The sequence below is a fragment of the Hevea brasiliensis genome, chromosome 13, assembly GCF_030052815.1.
Source record: "Hevea brasiliensis isolate MT/VB/25A 57/8 chromosome 13, ASM3005281v1, whole genome shotgun sequence".
Lineage (NCBI taxonomy): Eukaryota > Viridiplantae > Streptophyta > Magnoliopsida > Malpighiales > Euphorbiaceae > Hevea > Hevea brasiliensis.
Genome location: NC_079505.1, coordinates 64,783,369 through 64,803,930, shown reverse-complemented (window position 1 = coordinate 64,803,930; position 20,562 = coordinate 64,783,369). Strand labels below are relative to the sequence as shown.

General features: G+C 33.6%; 1 protein-coding gene across 1 annotated transcript; it reads right to left on the bottom strand.

Annotated features, from left to right (window-relative positions):
- Positions 1-9,754: 9,754 nt before the first annotated feature.
- On the bottom strand, positions 9,755-20,354 carry LOC110648697 (probable cyclic nucleotide-gated ion channel 5). The gene is made up of 8 exons (XM_021803023.2): positions 20,170-20,354; positions 18,242-18,328; positions 16,450-17,023; positions 15,024-15,236; positions 13,999-14,309; positions 12,225-12,336; positions 11,290-11,526; positions 9,755-10,599 (listed from the first exon to the last, which is right to left on the bottom strand). Exons 2-8 carry the CDS (start codon positions 18,298-18,300, stop codon positions 9,907-9,909), a joined length of 2,199 nt encoding a protein of 732 aa, XP_021658715.2. The 5' UTR covers positions 18,301-18,328; positions 20,170-20,354; the 3' UTR covers positions 9,755-9,906.
- Between the last annotated feature and the right edge of the window lie 208 nt (positions 20,355-20,562).

The following is a 20,562-nucleotide window of genomic DNA, read 5'->3' as shown; positions in this document are numbered from 1 at the left end:
GTTTAAACCCTAAATCTTAACATTTACACCCAACCTCGAACCTCACTTACTTCTAGACAACTCTTATATCCCTTGACTTTAGGCTTTTTGTACCTTGTCTTCATGTCTATAAGGAAAATGATTTGAAGGTTCTTAATTATAGTCTTAAACTAAATTAAAGTTGAGACTCACAAATAGAGCATGTTCGGTGGCTAGAGTTTGGAAGCTTAGTAGCCAAAGTTATTGTGCATTTTTTACTTGATTGTTCACATATTTCGGCAATTGAAGATGCATGTTTTAGTCGTCAAACTTAGGATTTCCCAAAATTTATCCACAATAAACCTTAAGGTTTAAGCCCCAAATCTCATCATTTACACCTAAATTCTTATTCTAATCCTATTTCATCATTTTTATGCTTTAGACAACTAAAATATCCTTAAACAACTTCGATCTCTAACCTAATATTTATATTTCATTATAATTTTTATCAAACGTTAAAACAACCCTAACCAATTTCATTTATAAGATACAAGCTCTAAACTTTAATTAAACAAAAAGAAAGAAGATTAAGACTTACCTCTTATAGCTAGGGTTTACAAAGGGAGGAATTTCTCCCATTTATTCTTCAACCTATTTAAGAAGGGAGAGAAAAGGATGTCATTAGAAAGCTAGGTAGGGTGTTTTGGTTTGTAAGGGGTAAGAAACTAAAGGGAGATGGGAGAAAATTGGGAGAGAGGTAGAGAAAATGAGAGAGGGGGCTATTAGAGGACCCTAACCTTCAGGTTTTATACTAGGTCTGAGCAACTTTGGCTATTGAACTTGTAAACTCTAGCAACCGAAGTTGTCTTGACAAACGTTTTACATTTTAGCCCTTATTTTCTTATTCTCTCTGCAAACACCCACTTCTTTAGGCCTTTCCTTTACTTAGAACTTTGGGTATTACACCCCTCATAAATCTACAATATTTTACACAATAGCTTCAGGTTAAGGTTTTATGTTTCAAGTGTAAACAAACCTATTTTCTATTACATGAATGCCCTAATAAAACTTTACGCATTATTATCATAGGGGAAGAAAATACCTCTTTCAATGAGATTAATTCGGAAGTTGTTAAGTTCGATTCTTCTCAATAGCAAGTCAATTGAAGTTACTGTGAGCTAATTTAGTTAGTTGAAACTTCCATTATTTTTTATGGATGGCATATCTCATCATAAAAATGATGCTTTAAAGGTCCATAGGGAAAATTTTGGTGATCTTGATGATTAATAGTAGCGTGAGCCACTACTTTGTGTCTCAGAAATTGGTCCAACTCTCTTTGCCAATTAAGTCCACTAGTAATTACACCATTTAAATGGGTGACAACCACTGTGAATATTCTTCAAGAATGTGTCGATCCCTTCCAATCAATTTGAGAATTATTACCATCTCTCTAAATTACATCATCTTTCCATAGCTGTATGGATATTATTCTAGGGATTTCACAGCCAAAAACACTTTGTGATGTAAAAGTGAATTTGTAAGAACTAATAATTACATTTAGGCAAGATGGTTAGAAGATTAATGTATAAGAGGACTCTTCCTTACATCACTCTCCTATAGCATTAAACTCTGTAAGAAAAGTAATAGAAGTTGTTTGTGGGAGCTCTATTATGGGATTGCACATCCCTTAAATCCGATTCTTACCCTCCAGTGGAGCTGCCCTAGACCTAATAGTACCAATTGAATGACTTATTGGCCAAATATTCTTTAGTTTTCACAGAACCTATTACTCTCCCTCTAACATGACCTTTGAATCATTCAATCACCTTACAAGTAGGCATTGGACCCATTTGTGTTAAACCATATTGTTATGGTCGTCATTAAAAAGATGAAATTGAATGATTGGCAATGAAATGTTAGTAATTGGCATCATTCACCCTAGTACAATCCTGTTCTCTAGTTGCTATAAGTTTAAAAAAAAGATGGAAGTGGTAGGTTTTTTGTTGACTATTATCAATTGAATTGGATAACAATTCCTGATAAATAGCTAATTTCGATCATTCAAAACTTGTTAGACAAATAGCATGGTGCTGCATTTTTCTTAAAAATTGACCTTTGTTCAAGCTACCATCAGATCCCGCTTAATACTCTAGACATTCCCAAAATGACTTTTCACACCCACTCTAGTCATTATGAATTTCTAGTCATATCGTTCGACCTAACGAGTGCAATGGTAGCATTCCAAGCTATCATGAATGACATATTCATTGATTTATTTTGGTCTTCTTTGATGACATCCTTGTCTATAGTACTAATCAAACAGACCATTTACAGCACTTAGAATTGGTTTTATAAGTTTTGCAAAAGCAGTACTTCACTGCCAATAAAATGAAATGTTCGTTGGGCTGATGTTCTATCAAATAACTGGGCCACATAATTTCTAATGTTGAAGTTACCATGTAACCATCTAAAATCTTTGCAATTGTTTATGGGCTTATTCCTAAGTCAATAAAAGGAGTATGTAAATTTTTAGTCCTTATCGGATATTATAGGTGCTTCATTATTAAGTATGGACACTTGGCCTAACCTTTATGGCTCTTACTACTAAAAAGGCTCATCAATGGCTTAAATGGACTCCTCAAGCTCTGATAGCCTTTGACAAATGCAAGTAAGCCATTGTCTTGGCTCTTGTTCTTGCAATACTAAACTTCCAGAAGCCTTTAAAGGTTTAATACAATAAATTGGGTAAAGCAGTTGGGGCTTTTTTTTAATACAATAAATTTGTCTTGGCTCAAAGTCTATTTCAGCTAAGCCTTATTCAAAAGAATACTTTTAAGGTCAACTTATGAGAAAGAATTAATGGCTTTGGTTATAGCAGTGTAGCATTATATTGGAGGCCTTATCTATTGAGGAGAAAACTTGTCATCAAAATTGACCAGAGGAATCTTAAACATATCCTCCAGCAGTGAATTATTACTCTGTCTCAATAATGCTAGGTCTCTAAGCTCTTGGAGTACAATTTCACAATCAAACACATGTTTAGTTAGGTCAATAAAGTTGCAAACACCTTATCTAGGAGGGAAGATGTTGATGTTTTAAAACTTTCAGCCTTAAGTAGTCCTTAATGGATTAATTAGATGACTTGGCTACCTCAATTCAGTAAGATCCTTAATTATAGCCCATTCTCATTAACCTTAAGAAAGATCCTGCTTCTCACCACCCCTTTACCTTGATTCAAGACAGTCTATTTTACAAAGAGTGTCTTTTTATACCATCTAACTCCCCATGAATTAACCATTTAAGTGATGAATTCCATTTGACACCTTCTAGTGGCCAGTCTGAGCCCTTCGAACTTATCAATGCCTTGTAATAAGTCTCTATTAGTGGGGAATAATTAAATTAGTTTAGAATTTCATAGCCTTTTGCCTCATTTTCCAAAAGAAAAAATACAAGACCTTCCTAGGTGCCAAGGGGCTTATTGTGTTTTTTTTATGGCTAACCGTTTATCTAAATACTATCACTTTGTATTGCTCAACCATCCTTACATAGCTCACAATGTGGTTGAGATTTTTATAAAAAAAATTGTTTGCCTACATGGAATTTCTCATTCCCTAACTAATGACCGTGATACCATTTTTATGACAAATTTATAAAAAGAACTCTTCCATCTCATGGGTACTCAACTCAAAATGAGTTTGGCATGTCATCCACTGACAGATGGACAAACTGAAGTGTTAAACTGCAGCTTAGAATATTACCCACATTGCTTCACTTTTGAACAACCACAAACTTTGGCTCTATGGCCTTCGTGGGTTGAATATTGGTATAACACAACCTATCAAGGAGTTGCACATCAATCCCTATTCTAGATAGGCTATGGCAAAGTGATTTCCTCTTTCATGCGATTTTTGCCTAGAGAAACTAGAATGGAAGCTATAGCATAATCATTGTCAGACCAGGATGAGATACTCCAGCAGTTGAAATTTAACTAGCAAAAGGCTCAAACTAATTTGGTTGAATAAAGTAATGAGAAGCGATTACATGTTAAGTTCCATGTGGTAGGCAAGGCCTTCCTCAAGCTTCATCCCTACAAGTAGTTAGTGAGTTCTCGAATCTGCCCAAAGCTTCCACCTAAGTGTTAGGGACCATTTATCATATCATCTTGGATAGGATTTGTCACTTACCACTTACAATTGTCACCTATAGCCAAGGTTCATCATGTTTTCCATGTCTCTCAATTGAAGAAAGTTGTAGGAGATCATCCTATGGAGGCCACCTTACCTCTTGAGATGGTTATGGAAGAAACTAGTGGTGTCTTTATTGAAAAAGTGTTATAATGCAAGATATTTACATGGGATGGTTACGTGATTCAATGCCAAGGAATACATGAAAATGAGGCTACCTGGTTGGATTCTAATGATGTCACAAGCTAATTCCCTGAGTTTAAACGGGAGGACAAGGTTTTTTCGGGAGGACAAGGTTTTTTCTCCAAAGGGTGGTAATGTTGAGGATCCTACTCAAAATAGGTTATTAGAAATGGTAGGGAAAAAGGTGCAAAGTTCATTATTTTATTCTAAAAGGCCAAAGAAATTTCTAGAAGGTGGCTAGCCAAGCAATATTTAATTTGATGAAATTCTAAAAGAAGAGGAGGCACATGAGTTAATTATGTAGCAAAAGCTTTAAGAGGAAATCAAATAAAAGGGAAAAGGCATGAGAAGAAATTGAATAATTTTTTCAGTTGGCTTATAGTTAGAGGTAATAGCAAAATATTGTATCTATTGAGAATTTAGGCTTATTTTCTCCTAAGTTGCTTTCTTTTAATGAATTCTCATAACTCTTCTACTGGTTTTCTCCAGTCCATTAATGAAAGTTACTTTCAATTGATTATCTCCATTTGGTTTCTTCTCTCTTCTATCATTAGCATAAATTTTTAATTGAAAGGTTCCTTACTTTATCACATTTGAGTTGAATTGGACTAGTTAAGTTTTGTCTTTTTTAAGAAATTTTGAATTACTCGAGTTTTATATGGATTTACGGTACTAAATAAGTTAATTATAATTATATTTAGTAGGTTATAATGCTTATGTAAATTTTGTAATTATTTAAGAGTCTTTTATAATTTGTTATTGTTATTTTTAAGCACAAAATTTTAAGTTATAAGAAAAAAAATAAATAAAAGCTTCCATTAAATGAAACACATATACAAATTAGAAGTACAAGACATTATTATAATATTTAAATTTTTTATTAGATAAATTCAATATAAGCTGTAAAATTAAATATATGAACATATATCTTGATACATAAATCTAGTTGATGGAGCATTTGAACTAGAACGCAGTAGGAAGCACACTCTACTTTATGGCGAATTTTAGCTATTGTTTGACTCCATAGACCTTTTACAATTCTTATATGATAATCACCAAAATAACTTATGTTCCTAAAAAGAAGACGTGTCCATCTTTATGAATTACTAACTAAATAACAAACTAATAAAAAAACACAAAATCCTAATAAAAAAGGAGCACAAATCCTTAAAAAAAATTATCCCAATGTGAGTAATTTTGACTACTAATGACATAAAATATGCGGGGGGCGAATTCTCTTCATGTTGGTTTAACTGCATCTTCCCATAACACTACCATGGAGCATAGATGTAAACGCCTCAAGAGGTAGAGGATTGACTGGAGTCATCACCCGAATGATAACCAAGACAAAAACTCTAAATGGGACATCAGTGGTGACTTTACCCCTCACAGAGATCCACCACCCTTCTCTTACCATGAGCCAATGGCCTGACTTAGGGATAGTGGGTACAAAAGAGGGAATGTGTTAGATACCCCCTCCACCTAGACGTAGCTTAGAAAAGGGCAAACTTCTACTTGTGTTTCTTATAGCCTGTCTTAATGTTTCTTTATTAAAGTTCTTATTCATACATAATGCATTTCTAAGTTAAACGTGCACAACTTATTCAATTAAGTATATTGCACCAATTACATGCACATACAAATTAGCTTATATCATGCTTGGTTTCTATTTTTAAACTTGTTACCATTTTTACCTTATTATTCTATTAACATTTTTCTAATTTACTTCATGCCTTGGGATTGACTTACACACATGGAAGACAATTAAGAATATAAGCAACTCTAAGCATTCATTCCATATCTCTGTAAACCCCATTTTTTCTTCCTTGAAGAATATATATATCCGAGGTAGTGAGGAGCCCAATGATAAAAACTTAAAGAACCTCAGGAATGTTGAAAATGTTGAAAGAAATGATATATGATGTTTTACATGATTAAAATAAAAAATATAAAAATTAAATAGGTTTACAAAAGAAAAATAAAAAATAATAAAATAATAAAATAGGATAGAGAGAGCAGTAAGGCCTATAAGCAAATGTTTGGATCTCCTGTGCTTCAGTTGGACCTAACCCAATGTTACAATGAACCAGAGATAGCCCAAGGAGTGCCAACTGGAGCTCCAAGCCCATATTCAGCCAACATGAAGGAGGGAAAAAAAAAAGAATGAATATGGTCTTCTTTCTCTAATTTGGGAAGAAAATTAGAATGAAAAGAGAAGAAATAAAAGAGTATATTTAAAAGATTAAATAAAAATACATAATAGGTTGTCAATCCCCATACTAACTGAATATTAGAGTGAAAATAGGAAGGTGATCTGCTCTTTTTTAGCTAAATAGGAAAAATCTGCTCTCTTGAACAAAATAGGAAGAAATTTAGAGCAGAATTAATCTTTTCCTAAATAAACCTAGGTCAAATCATAAAATCTGTATAAGTTTTTCAGGACATTTAGCTACTATCTGGCTTATAAGTCATATTTACACAAATCTTTTGGTCTTAAACATTTTTTTTTAGATTCCTCGTGAACAATTGTGCAGCTTTCATATGTAACTCTTCATGATCTGATTTCTAGATTTTGAGTTATAATTTTTTTTTTAACTTTTTGTATTCTATGTTGCAAAATTTTGCACAAACCTAAACTTTGAAAGGACATAACTCAATGATAAATTCACCTTTTTTAGTGATTCTTAAGCCTAAATTGGAGTTCATAATTTCCTTTCAAACTTTCATGTTTTAAGTGTTCCCTAATTTTATGCATATTTGAATGCAAACTTTTTAAAAATATTGGATAGAATTTGGGTACATGCAAATAGCAACTTCTTTCAAATTCGAATTTAATTTTCTGTTGTGCTTTTCATTTATTTATTTTTTTCTAAATTGTTCACTAATGTCTTAAGAGAATATCTCCAAATTTTCATCAATTTTCATGCATGTTAAATATTTTTTATGTATTTTTATTTACTACTACCACATAAATAAAAAGGTAAATTTGTAGCTTTAATTTTGACAATTCAATTTATTTTGTTGTTTGATCTAGACTAACTTGCTTTTGTTTGCTTCTTGGTGTTTTTGGAACCTTGAGATCATGGCTTGGACTAAAGGAGATGATGGTTACAGTTGAATCTCGACCTTAGCTGAATGGTAGTTTGGTGATGAGATTTGTTTTCTTTTTTGTATTCTTTTCTTCTTTTACTCTTTGTTACCTTAATTGGTAAGTTTGGTATGGGAAAGTTTGTAAATATGGTCAGTAGTTTAATATGGCAAGTTGACCAAAATGGTAAGTGAATCAAAAAGGCAAGCATTCCAGCAAGGAAGGTGATTTCTTCAAATAAGACAAGTGGACCAAAACCAATAAGGAAACCCTAAGGAGCACAAGACCCTTGCATGGAGAAATGGGTCAATGGGCCATGTAATAGAATAGGATTTTAATTCTAAATTTTACGGGCTTGTAAATCTTTTCTCCTTCCTCCTTTCTTTAGTTGTAGGTTTATTAAATGGTTAGTAATCTTTTCTCTTGCCCCCTCTCTTTACTTGCTTTTCTCCTTCCCCCTTTCTTTGTAAATTATCATCGCAAACTAACTTAGGAAAGATGGTAAATTAAAAAAAAGAATTGTATGATAAAAACATGGGATGCATACTTAGGGGTTGTTTATATTATTGTTTTTCTTCAGTATGTGCCAATCAACCAAAAGCATGAAAAGAACATATAAACATATTAATAGGGTAACAAGGTAAACATGGTAAGAAGCTTAACATAAAAATCAAGCATCACCTAGTGCTACTCATATGCATGAAATGGGTGTTTAAGTTTTAAATGGACAATATGTGCATATTTAATTTAGACTTGCATTGTATGAATAAGAACTTTAATAAGAAAACATTAAGACAGGCTATAAGAAACACAACTAGGGATTGGCTTTTGTTCTAAGATTAATCTAGGCATAAAGTGTCTCTAACACTTTCCCTCTTCCGTACTCACTATACTGAACCTAAGTCATTGGACTAATGGTAAAAGAAGGTTAATAGGCTTTTACAAGGAGTAGAGTTGTCATCCATGTCCCTTTTGAAAAATTTGTTAGCAACTCCAGTCAATCCTCTGCCTCTTGACGTGTTTATATCTAAGCTCTATGGCAGCATTATGGGAAGATGGAGCTAAACCAACAATGGAGAATAAACCCGCCACCCATAGTAGAAACTCTACTAAGATTGAGGATGGTTACTCCATTATAGACTTTATAGCCTATTATCGTTTTTTTTTTTTTTTCAATTAAAGTTCTTTGCATTGCAGAAACACAAACACCACTCTACTTCTGCAACCTTAATGTGATATAGCGTCGCCAAGTCAAGCTAAGGAGGTTGTACTTTCATTCAAATTAGAGCAAATTAACTTTGCTTGGCAACCATAGCACGTACCCTTGGGATAAAAAGAACATGGATGCCATCATTTGTACCTTTGGCTTTCTTGAGGCCAATGGGAGACGCAATGTTCAAGTCCTCGCTTATGAGAGCCTATTGACCCTATTGGAGATATAAGGATGGCATTCAAGCCCATGCTAAGCCCTAGAAACATGTAGCCTAGGACCCTTAATGCATGCTGTCTTGAATTTATGAACCTATATATTAGACATGTAGGTTGTGAGAGTTATGAAATGGATTTGGACCAAGAACCAATCCGTTGTTGTCTATTCGGAAAATTAGTGATCAATCGAGGGAGCCCAAGTATCCTATATAATATCAAGTTTTTATTTCTTTAGAATGATATAATATAAAGTAGAAGACAAATATAAATAAATAAATACAAAACAGAAAGCCATACAGAATGATAATGGAATCTCAATGTAAGCGACACTTTGCTCAATTCAATGCAACACTCATGAATAAATTGAAATAAAATTGTGAAGCATCGATCATTAAATATACACTATCAAGAATCAATATCCGGAGAGGATTGTTTTTGCTAAAGGTGGTAAATGGGTTGAATCATCTTGAGTTTTTTTCTTTATTTTCTTAGGGTTGAAATGAATCATTTTAAGCTGCTCATCAGGCCATCATATAGAAAGAATTCCAACTAGGATTCTAATCAATAAGACTCGCAAGTCTTTTTAATCTTCAAATTGACTATCAGTAAAGTTTCAATTTTATGAATCATTTGAATTCAATAATTTTAAATATTCTACAAAATAAAATAAAGCCTGATGTCATTTATCATTTCAATAGCATCCTCTAAATGATTCTCAGATCAGACCACCAACCACAGAATAGGGTAAAGAAAACATGTTTTCCTCGTAAAAGAATAGTTGAAATAAAAAAATAAAAATAAAAATAAAAAAAGACAACTCCAATACTTGCATTAGGCTTTTTTGCAGCTTAAATTTATGCCTTTAATCTACAAAGCCTTAATAAACCGAAAATAGTTGAAACTCCAGGGCAAATGAGGCAATGCAAGCCTAATAATCTGAATGGCCTTGTGAATCTGACGACAATTCCAGCGTAGAAAGTATATATTTTATGTCGAGTTTGCCTTGGTCAGCATATAAAATACAAAGTCAGTCACCAGCATATAAAGTGAGTCATAAATTACAAATCAATCTGCATCTTCAACACTAAAATCAGGTTCAGGAGGCTTCTGTAGTTTCACCAATTCCCTAGCAGTCTTCGCATTCCGATTTCGATGAACACCACGAAGAGCATTGGCTGCAAACCTTGTAGCCAAAAAGGTAGCACCAATGCTGTACGAACCTCCACTAGCATTGCTCTGGGCTTCATCTGCTTCTGCTTCCTCTTCCTTCTTACGTAGCTCCATATTCTTCCTTTTGGAATAGCGCCGCCATGCAGCTTGAATAAAGCAAGCTGCCCATGTCCTCCACTGTTGTGAGTAAAAACGGAAGGTGTGTTGAACTTGCCGACTGTGAAGACGCCTAAACTGGCTAGCTACAAATTTCAACTCTTCAGCTATGAGGGCAAAAGCCTCTACTTCTGTTATTGCCTTCACTGTCCGGGTAGAAGATGGGAGATTGGCACCGGATTTAGGATCCAATGCCCATGTTAAAAGCTCCTCCCCACAGAAAGCTCCTTCCTTCAGCATACTGCGGTTGAAGAAACCACTCCTCCCACCATCTGTAGTTACACTCTCAAGGCGACCACGTATGATAAAAAGCATTTCATCAACTGGATCTCCTTCTCGAACGATATAAGTACTCTCTGTAAATAAACAAGGTTTAAGCCGCTCACAAATGGCATCAAGCAATCTCTCATCCATATTCTCAAATAGAGGAACCTGCAGATGCCAGAAAAGCAATAAATAACCAACAGAACAGAATGCAATAAACAATTGCTTAGCAGAATTGAATTGAAAAGGGGAAAAGTTTAACAGGAGTTTAAACGGGGGACAGTATAGCCAAAAATAAAACTCATCACTTATTCTAACATCATTGTATTAAAATGAGGAAACACCTAAATTACACATGATCCCATTTGACACACTGAACCTTCGTTCAGGTCATATCAAGAGAAGTGTCTTATCGGTCAGAGAATTAACAGCAAAATACATGACCATACAATTAACTTAACAATGCCATCTTTTAAATCTCCTATCAGTTCGGATTGCACATGAAGTTAGGCAGCAATAAAAACAAGAGTTTCAGAGAACTTATGTGAAGAAACCAGTGAAAGCTTTTCAATCTATCATTCATACAAGGACAAAAGTTTTGGGGAGTTCAATTAGCAAACTTTTGAGTTATTTTTATGCTACTATGTATAAATAAAAGAAAAATTATCTTCAACACACTTTGCAAAGAGGACTTGGCAAAAATATAACATATAACAGTATCTTTTTCCCCCATCCATTTGTTTTCTCTAAGAGAATTATCACTTGTAGTTCTCAAGGTGAGATAAACCAACAAAAAAAGTCCCACTCACACACAGATAAACAGAAAATGAGGAAGCAACAAAAACCAAGACAACTTACCCTTCTCACCAATGCCAAACAGAGATGACGTTTGATGTCTCTCCTAAGATCCTTCGGTAGGCTCTGCACCAAAGTCTCTTCATCCACCCCACGTGTTTCTAACCACTTGTACTGGTCATAGCGCCTCACCCGTTCCCTAAGGTCTTGTGGAAGCAACCGATGATGCATCCATTGCTCTGAGTCACGCCTTTTGACCCTCATTTCTTCTAATCGTATAGTAAGTGACTGAAGATAAGTCTGTACAATAGCAGAACTCTGAAAATTTTAGCAATATTTTATATATCATACTTTTAGTATCACAAATAACTTTTCAAATCAGTAATTAACAGAAAATTTACATCTAACGCCAATTGGAAAGTGTTAATCCTCTTGTAGACTTCAAATGACTTCATTTCCCCTTCATCTTCATGGATATTGCATAAGCATAAATATATTTGTGCACAGGCAGGCACAACATACAAACACAATCAAGTGAATACCTTGCTTGATTTAGACCACCGGATCATGTGAATATACAGATACATTTTCCCAATTGAAATTATACATATTCTTTAATTACTAAAGTATAATATATAAGCCACTTTTGAAATAATACTAAAATGCTAGTAACTAAGTTTGAACTACAGACTTGAGTAGTAATAGATGGAGCAGAAGAAAGAAACATTAGAAGGCAGGCCTTCAGTCATAATCATGAAAATAGAGTTGAGTTTCTCCAACCCAAAATAATAATAACAGGAATTACAATTTTCAGAATTCTGTTCTTTCCTTATCACTATCATTCTTAACCAACTTTAAGAACGTAAAAAATCCAATAATCATAACTGCCACAAATGCAGCCATATACTTTAAATGAATAAAAAAAAAAAAAATTAAAAAAGGTTGTGAATGGAGTTTCCATAGCAGAAACACAACCAAAATAAAATAGTCCCATTTACCTGCATATTCCCAATCAGAAGTGCAAAAAGAATGAGCCCCAATATAGCCAGTGCTATGGAAAATATAACCTCTAATGGATATGTGCTGGTTTGAAGACCCTGGCCAAGCGTACTGTAAATGAGAAAAGGAAAATGTACTCATTGTGTTAAAGAGCATTAAAGTAATAGCTTAATTCCAAATCAAAAAAATTAAAAGGTCATCATGTTGCATTTACATTAGTTGTTTAAAATGGTAGCTACACTAGCTAGATCCTCATGAACACAGTTTCAAAAGCAAGCATCCCTAAATGGGGACATTAACAAATATACCAATATCTGTAGGTTGTAGGGATGTTACTTATAAAACAGTAAAAAAAATTTTAGTTGATGAAACAATATCTGTAGGTGAGCAAATAGCCTGGAATCTACAGACATTTTTTTTTTCTTTTACTGAAAAGAAAGTTTATTATAAGGCAACATGGGGATGCAATCCAATGTCAGCAATAAAGGATAGCACAAGCAAATAAATTAGCCTGTAGCACAGAATATATGAGGTATAAAACACGTAATTGACAATATTCTAACTATAGTTTCATTTCAATGGATGATCAGGAATCAAGTAGGATAAAGAAACTTCAGTAGTTACATGTCATGATTTTGGATTAGCAACATAATTCAGAAGTTAAAGGATGATCCCAGTAAAACACATAAATGTACCAAGAGAGTAACAAGCTACAGCCTGCCAGACAAAATTCTCTTAACCAAAAAAAGAAAAGATTGATTATTAGTAGAAAAGAAAACAGTATGTGAACCCTATCTGAGGAAAATGAATGAAAAACAGTCCTGTTGATATTTGAAGGAAAAAGGGCGAGGCAAGAAAACACGAACATTTTGATTTGAATTCATTAGAATATGGAACAACAATTTTCCAGGAAGCTGAGTTCAATGGGATTAGGGGCAACACATGGTGAAGATTTCAAACAGTATTCTATAGCTTGAAGATGCAAGAAGCAAGAAATCTTGATTCTCGCAGTCCAACAAAAGCACTTAACAGAGAACTAACGGATATCAATTTGCAGCAGCCAATTCCATAGTTTGAATCAAATAACAAATATACCAATAAGCAGAAAAATGAAGTAATAATGTTCTTTCCAAATCATAATTCAAAACTCATTAGTCATCAGCATCCATATGAAACTTAACCAGCAAAATAATGCTATATTATAACCAGGATGACATAAAATAAAAATCTAATGGACTCACAATTCCCAATCTACTATAAAATGGCTAATTATCTACCACTCCTGTCAAGAGGTCCATAGGCAAGATTCAATTTACATAAGGACATCAGCAAGTACAATTTGCATAAAAAGATACCCATATAATTTGTAACCTAACTGCTAATTGACCATACTTGCGACCAGACACCAGTTGGCCCAGAAGTATAACTCCAAAATCAAAAACTTCTTCCTGAATATAGTTCCTTTTTATGCGAATAGTTTCAGATAAATTGATCAATCTAAATCTTCACCTGCTAGGTCGGTGTCTAATTTGATAGAATTTCACAGAACCTACTAAGAACAAATATATATATATATATATATATATATATATATATATATATATATATTGCTTTAAATCTAACCTACTTTACAAAAATATCATAGCATACTGAAACTACAGAAGCAAGGAAAACAAACAAGCTAGCTACTATTTGCACTCTCTGTAATGTGAATATTAGCTTCATGTTGGACCCATTAAAAATATAAATGAAAACTAAACAGGGTGAATTCACCTCAAATTCTGAAGGCCCCACCACAAGCAGTAACAGTATTTAGAGATGAACTTCTTAGAAGAGGCAATGCCGGATGACAAAGCATTTGTGTAGATTCCATAATCAAATGGTCCATCTTCTTCTGCTGCGCACTGTGACTTGAGAACATCATCACTGATGTTGCTCCAGGCAGTATAACCATCCATATGTTGATTGCCACAATACAAGAAATCCTTAGTGCATTTTGAAGTATTTTTAGGATCACTACAAGCCTTTTGCCAGCATGTATCCTGCCGCTGTACAGCTAACAAATACCAGAATGCACCAACTATCTGCAAAAATACAGGGGGAAATGCCAGATTCTGCTTAATAGAATCCAATTAAATGTCAAAACGTAAAAATATGGACTATATGAGAGAGCACTAGCAGATAGCCAAATACACAGTGAAACAGGGGGGAAACCAAATACACAGTGAAACAGGGGGGGAAATATGCTCAATCCTTACAACTGGAAATCAGAAAACAATAACATTCTGGGACACAAAATTCAAAAATGAAGCAAACACAGCCATTGGCTTATGTCCTTCAAGCCTAAAAGGTTGAGAGCAAAGAAGTCCAGGATTATAATTCCCAAGTCAAAACCTCACTTATGGATTTCTAGCTGATTTAAGTGGGATGGGGATTGTGACCTGGGGAAGCTATCCCACATTGAGCAACCTACACTCAACCACTCCCTATTGAACTAAATAAATAAATGATGAACAACTATAAAACAATCAACCTCTTAATTTACAAAAATAAAATAAATAAACCTACAAGAAAATCAGATATACCCATAGCATAAATAACACATCAATTACAGATTGAATTATCCAGCATAACACTGTTTAACTGTTTAAGAGCTAAAGAGGTCATTCAATGTTATAGCATAGTTTCAATGAAAAACACAAATACATGAATGTTAGAGACAGCATAGAAAAAATGACTTCAGTGATAACAATAGATTCCATTGATGAGAAAAGGCTACCAACCCAAACGAGACTTACATGACTAGCAAGCATGTATAATAGCAAATAATACGCAGCACCAGCCCATGCAGTTTCAGCAAAAACCCCTGTTGTTCTTTTCATTTCTGAAGTTAATGGTATGATTCGAAGAAACCTAGGAATATATTGAAGCAAGATAATGAGAAGCAAGGCCTGTTTGGTTGCTAGGACATCTGAACCTTTTGATCTTTGAAGAAACCTCCATACGATAATCTGCACATGAAGAGAAATAATGAATAACAGATGTCTTGCAGCCTCTTGCAACTTAAAAACTATGACACGATGATGCATGCACACAAATTATAAAGCTATCTTATTAATCATCGTTACCCTTCAGAAACTAAATGTAAAATTCCAAATGCATTTTATATAAACATTGGATATCAAAGCCATGCCACAAGTTCTCTGCCAGAGTTTAAATCAAAGACCTTAGATCCCATCTAACTACTATAAGTGGATTGAAAACCGTATATTGTAAAGCCAGACGTCTAAAAGAAGAAAATATCATCCTCCTTCAAGATAAGAACTGAACAAAAAATATTACAAGAAATATTATAAAATGAGAAACATCAAACTGATCTTTCAAACCTCAAATAAACCACAGACAAAGTTCAGCATAATGTTGTTTGAACATGCCAAAAATATTTGGAAAAGTGGAGCTCAAATGTTTGTACTAACTTTATAAAATTATAACTAATAAATATAAGTCAGAGAAGAGGACATTGCTTTTACTGTCGTAATATTTAAAAGGTAAAATTTACATTTTGATTGCGAACCTCACTTTAAAACACACTTTAAAAACGTTTCCTAATTTAATAAAATTATAATGAACATACACATCATCAATGCAAAAAAAATCCTACCAAAACACAGATAATGAAATGCCAGGTGTTCTGAATATCAATATGAATCAGTTTACTTCCATGCAATTTCTAGTTCATAGGGAAAACTCTGCCTTTTACAACTAAAACAGCCACAATGATTCTTTGAGTTTATATAAAAGCCATCATTGACAATCTTCAAGAAACTAGAAGTTTACTTTGAAGCAAATCATAACTAAATGGTTAATATCTTCTATACAATGCGTGGTGAATAAAACGCTATATACAATGGAAGAACAAGAAAAATCTAATAAGAAAACACTACATACTAGATAGAAATGCAACAAAAAGTAATAGGCTAATTGCAATGTCTGTTTATAGTCAAGAGAGAAGAATTAAAAAAAAAAAAAAAAAAAGAAAGAAAGAAATTAGTATGCAGTAGATGCCACAGAAATGATTAAGAAACCACAAGCCTTCTCAGGTCCTTTATACAGATCTAGCACTACAAAAACAAAATTGTTTAAGGAAAGAAAATATCGATTGTTAAAAGAAAAGCATGTATGCATGCTGTGCACAAATGTAAACAAGTAGCACAACTTTTAAACCTGTGGTAGGGGAACAACAGAAAGAAAATCAATGAAGAAGTATTGACGCAAGTATCTCTTTGCTATTCGTGCAGGATCTATCACAAGTTCACCTCGCCCAAATACACGAGAAGAAGGAGCAATATAAGCTGTTCGGAACTGAAGAGCCATGCGAATAAGATAGAAAGCATCAATAATTGTCCGCAAAGTTGTCGCTGTAATTGCTAATTTTCGATCTATCTCAAGACAGTGTGATGAATCATTAAAAACTGGAAGATAAAAAAATAGAGGGTCCACAGATACTGCCAGAATACATGATATGAAAAATAATCTGTTGCACAACAGGAGAAATTTATCTTGAGGATCAAATATTTTTTTCTCTGAAACATTAAGGTCTTCTGGAAATACTGCTCGAGATACCCCAAATCCAAGTGACCGACCGATAGACTTAAGTCCTTCAGATCCCTTTCTGATTCCTTTCTTGAAAGATCTGGAAGTTGTATTGGTTCCCTGACCAGAATGACTAATGCCAAATCCACATTTTTTCACTCCTGTATCAGAAGATGATGATAATCTGGAGTCCAAGTCGTCCAACCTAAGTAGAAACAATACCAACAATTCAAACATACTTTCACACTCCAAATCACACCAAAACGAAGAGGATAAATTATAAAAAGCAATTGCTAATCATTGGAAACATAAGTCCTACAGTCTCATCACATAAAAGGTAGGATCACACCTTTAAAAGTAGGAAAAGTTCATTACTATAAAATATGCTCATAACTTGGGATTCAAATCTTGCATTAACAGTTCTTAGTAAACTGTAGCTATAAGATAAAAAAAAAATAAAAAAAAAATAAAAAAAAAAGGGTCACCCAGTGCACGAAGCACCCCAAACTTATGGGCTCCGGGGAGGATTTGATATAGCAATTTTATTTGTCATATGACTAAAATTTTCTGAAAAGGCTATATATATATATATATATATATATATATATATAATTCCAGCATTTTTGCCACAATTCTCCAATTGTTTTGCTTCCTCTATATCCTTTAGCAACATCCTATGAACTACTAGATCTCCTGAATCTGATTTTGGCTTAGTTTTTCCAGAGATGCTCATCCTTCTATGGCTAGAGAAAACTCAGCAAACAATAAATCTTCATATTAAAAAAAAATTCCTATAAAAGGGAAAATTTTTGTATTTGGTCAATACTGGCAGGGATAGCAGCACAATACTTCTAAACATGATGCAACCAATTCATGATTTTATAAATGTAGCACCAACTCCATCGACTAATTTCAACTCTACAAGGAAAGAGACATCCCTGACCACATCTGATGACATAATACAAAACTATAGGCACTTTTACAGCAGTTAGATGGGGGGGATGCTAAATGCCCAACCTTGAGTAGCCAACAAAGTAAAAAATTTGTAAAGTCCACCTATACCACAATATTCAAACCCATGATTATGTTTGGCAGTTGGCATTTGAGACATCTGTAAATACCATGTCTTCCTATACTTCACATGCTACAAAGAGAAATTTTTCTTTTTTTGAGTATTGAACTTCAAGAAAAAAATATGAACACCTTTGGTTAGAGAATAAACAATAAGTTACCATTCTAGCAGATGATAATCCAAAATTGTATGAGTTCATCAAAAGGGGCGCGGGGCGAGGGGGGAAGAAATATTCTTAACATTTGTTTGGCAGGATCAAGGAACATGATCAAAATTAAGCATCTAGCATAATCCAACTTTCATGTCAATATTAATAATGTAAACCAAAGAAATGAAAAGACCCCTCATTACCTGACAAACTTCTCTCTTTGGCCACCCAGATATTGCGATTTGTAACCACCTTCAAACATTTTTTGCAGTTGAACATACAAACACAACCTATAGTCCAACAGAGAAGAAAAAAAAATTATATTAAAGTGAAACTAATTGACAACTTTATTGTCCAGTTAAGCATTGGAGCCAAGGCCACTGGTCAAAAATGTCCAGGCAATTACCCACCAAATAACTGCTATAATGAGATGGTAAATGTTAACCAAGCATCTCAATAAAGGTTTTCAATGAACAAGAAAGAGGCTAATTTCTCCTATGGTCACTGAACTTCCATTAAATTTCAATATGGTCACTAATTTTAATTTGTATCAGAAAAATACCCAACTTCAATTTACTTTCAGTAAGTTCACTTCAGCTAGTTTTTTATAAGAATTTAACCAATTTTTTATGCGATGATAAAATATAAAAGTTCCATAGCATATAGAACTATATAGTTTTGCTTGTGTCAAAATATGGTTGAAATTTTATCAAAATTTAGCAATAATAACCTTGTTAAAATAAAATTGAAGTTGAGAGATTTTAATGATATAACTTGAAGTTTGATGACCACGATGAAATCGATGATAACTTTATGACCACAGGTGAAACTAACCCAACACTAAAGAAATATAGATCAAAGCAAAAGTATCCAGATTCTAGTAAATTGGCCAAATCATTTACCTCATCAACCAGTATAGAATAACAATTCAAACAATACTAAGTGATGTCTAGATAACTGCTCCACCCTCCTATGTGACCCAGACTCAGAACTATTTCTACATGACTATACAAACATATGCATGCTTGTGCATGGGTGCTGACATATCCTCCCTATTCCATTTCCTATTAAAGATTTATGCAGCAACTTGTAAAGATCATGTGCAAAATATAACGCATCACTACTTTAATGCAGATAGAATGCCCCACACATAACAACTTTACCACCAGTCCAAGAGAAAGGACACCTTCAATTGTATGTCCACTTTTCAAAGAGGTATCAACAGCAGAAACAATCACACTTTATCAAAAACAATCAACTAAAGATTCAGAAATCTCCCAAGCACTAAGCAAAAACTAAGAACACCCTCAAATTTATCCCAATTTCCCCAACAAACAAAATAATGTGCAATCTGTACAAGAAAAAGTTGAAACTACTACGACACTAAAAGTTTAACTTGTTAAACCACAACGTTCCCTTGCAACTATTTAGAAAGAGAAAAAATGTGAAAGAACACTGACAAAGATATAGAATCATCATTGTCTCACTTGACAGTTACAGTTCATCACCCATTAAAAGGAACTTGCAACACCAAGATGCCAAGCGCCTTCGAATTTTGCATATCATGGATCAAACATTTATATTTCCCCCGGTTACTTCAAACTATCATTACGCAGAAGTCTAGAATATACTGCACACATGTAAGCCAACCGCTGATGTTGGGAAATGCCAATTTATCTAATGCCCCCAAAAACCAATCACTTAAATAACAAAAGAAGAAGAAACCGAGGAATCTAAATTCCACTAAAATGGAAAAAGAAAAAAGAGAGAGAAAAACTAAAATCTAACACATCAGATCTTAAAAATTAGACCAATTCGATTCTAAACCGTTGACCACCGAATTTTTCATGAACATCGAGTAAATTCAAAACAAGAAAAGTAACAACAACAAAAAGCAACAAGATTATCACAACCAAATTAGTTGAAGCATCAAATTCCCAAAACAAAACTAAACTGAAACTCCAATATTTTTTACATTGATGTAACAAATTCACTGCATAAACTTGATCTGAAAAGAATTTCTAGCAACCATAAGCAAATAAACAAAATACCCAATTGCAAACACAAACACATAAAGACATACAGATTGATTGATTGATAATAAGTAAAGAAGAGAAAAAGAGGAACTTACAGTGAAATCCTTTAGGGGTTTTAGTACATAAAAGTAGTTAAGAGAAAATTTCAAGAAACGAGGATGAGGATTGAGAGAGAGGATTTATGTAAGAAAGATTGAAAGAGATGCCACTGTGAAGGAGAGAGACAGAGAGAAAATGAAGTTGGGAATATCTTTTACCAGGTAATACTTCGCAAGTACAAGAGGAGCAAGACGTAGTCAATATTAATGCCTTAGAATCACGTAATGACCTTATTACCCTTTCGTTCTGACTGCTTAAAAATAAAATTATTATTTTATAATTTCTATTTTTAAAAAATATATTAATTATTTTTTTATTTTTTATTTACTCTTTAATCACAATAAATTAATTTTTTTTGCTGCGATTATATAATTAAATATATAATTATA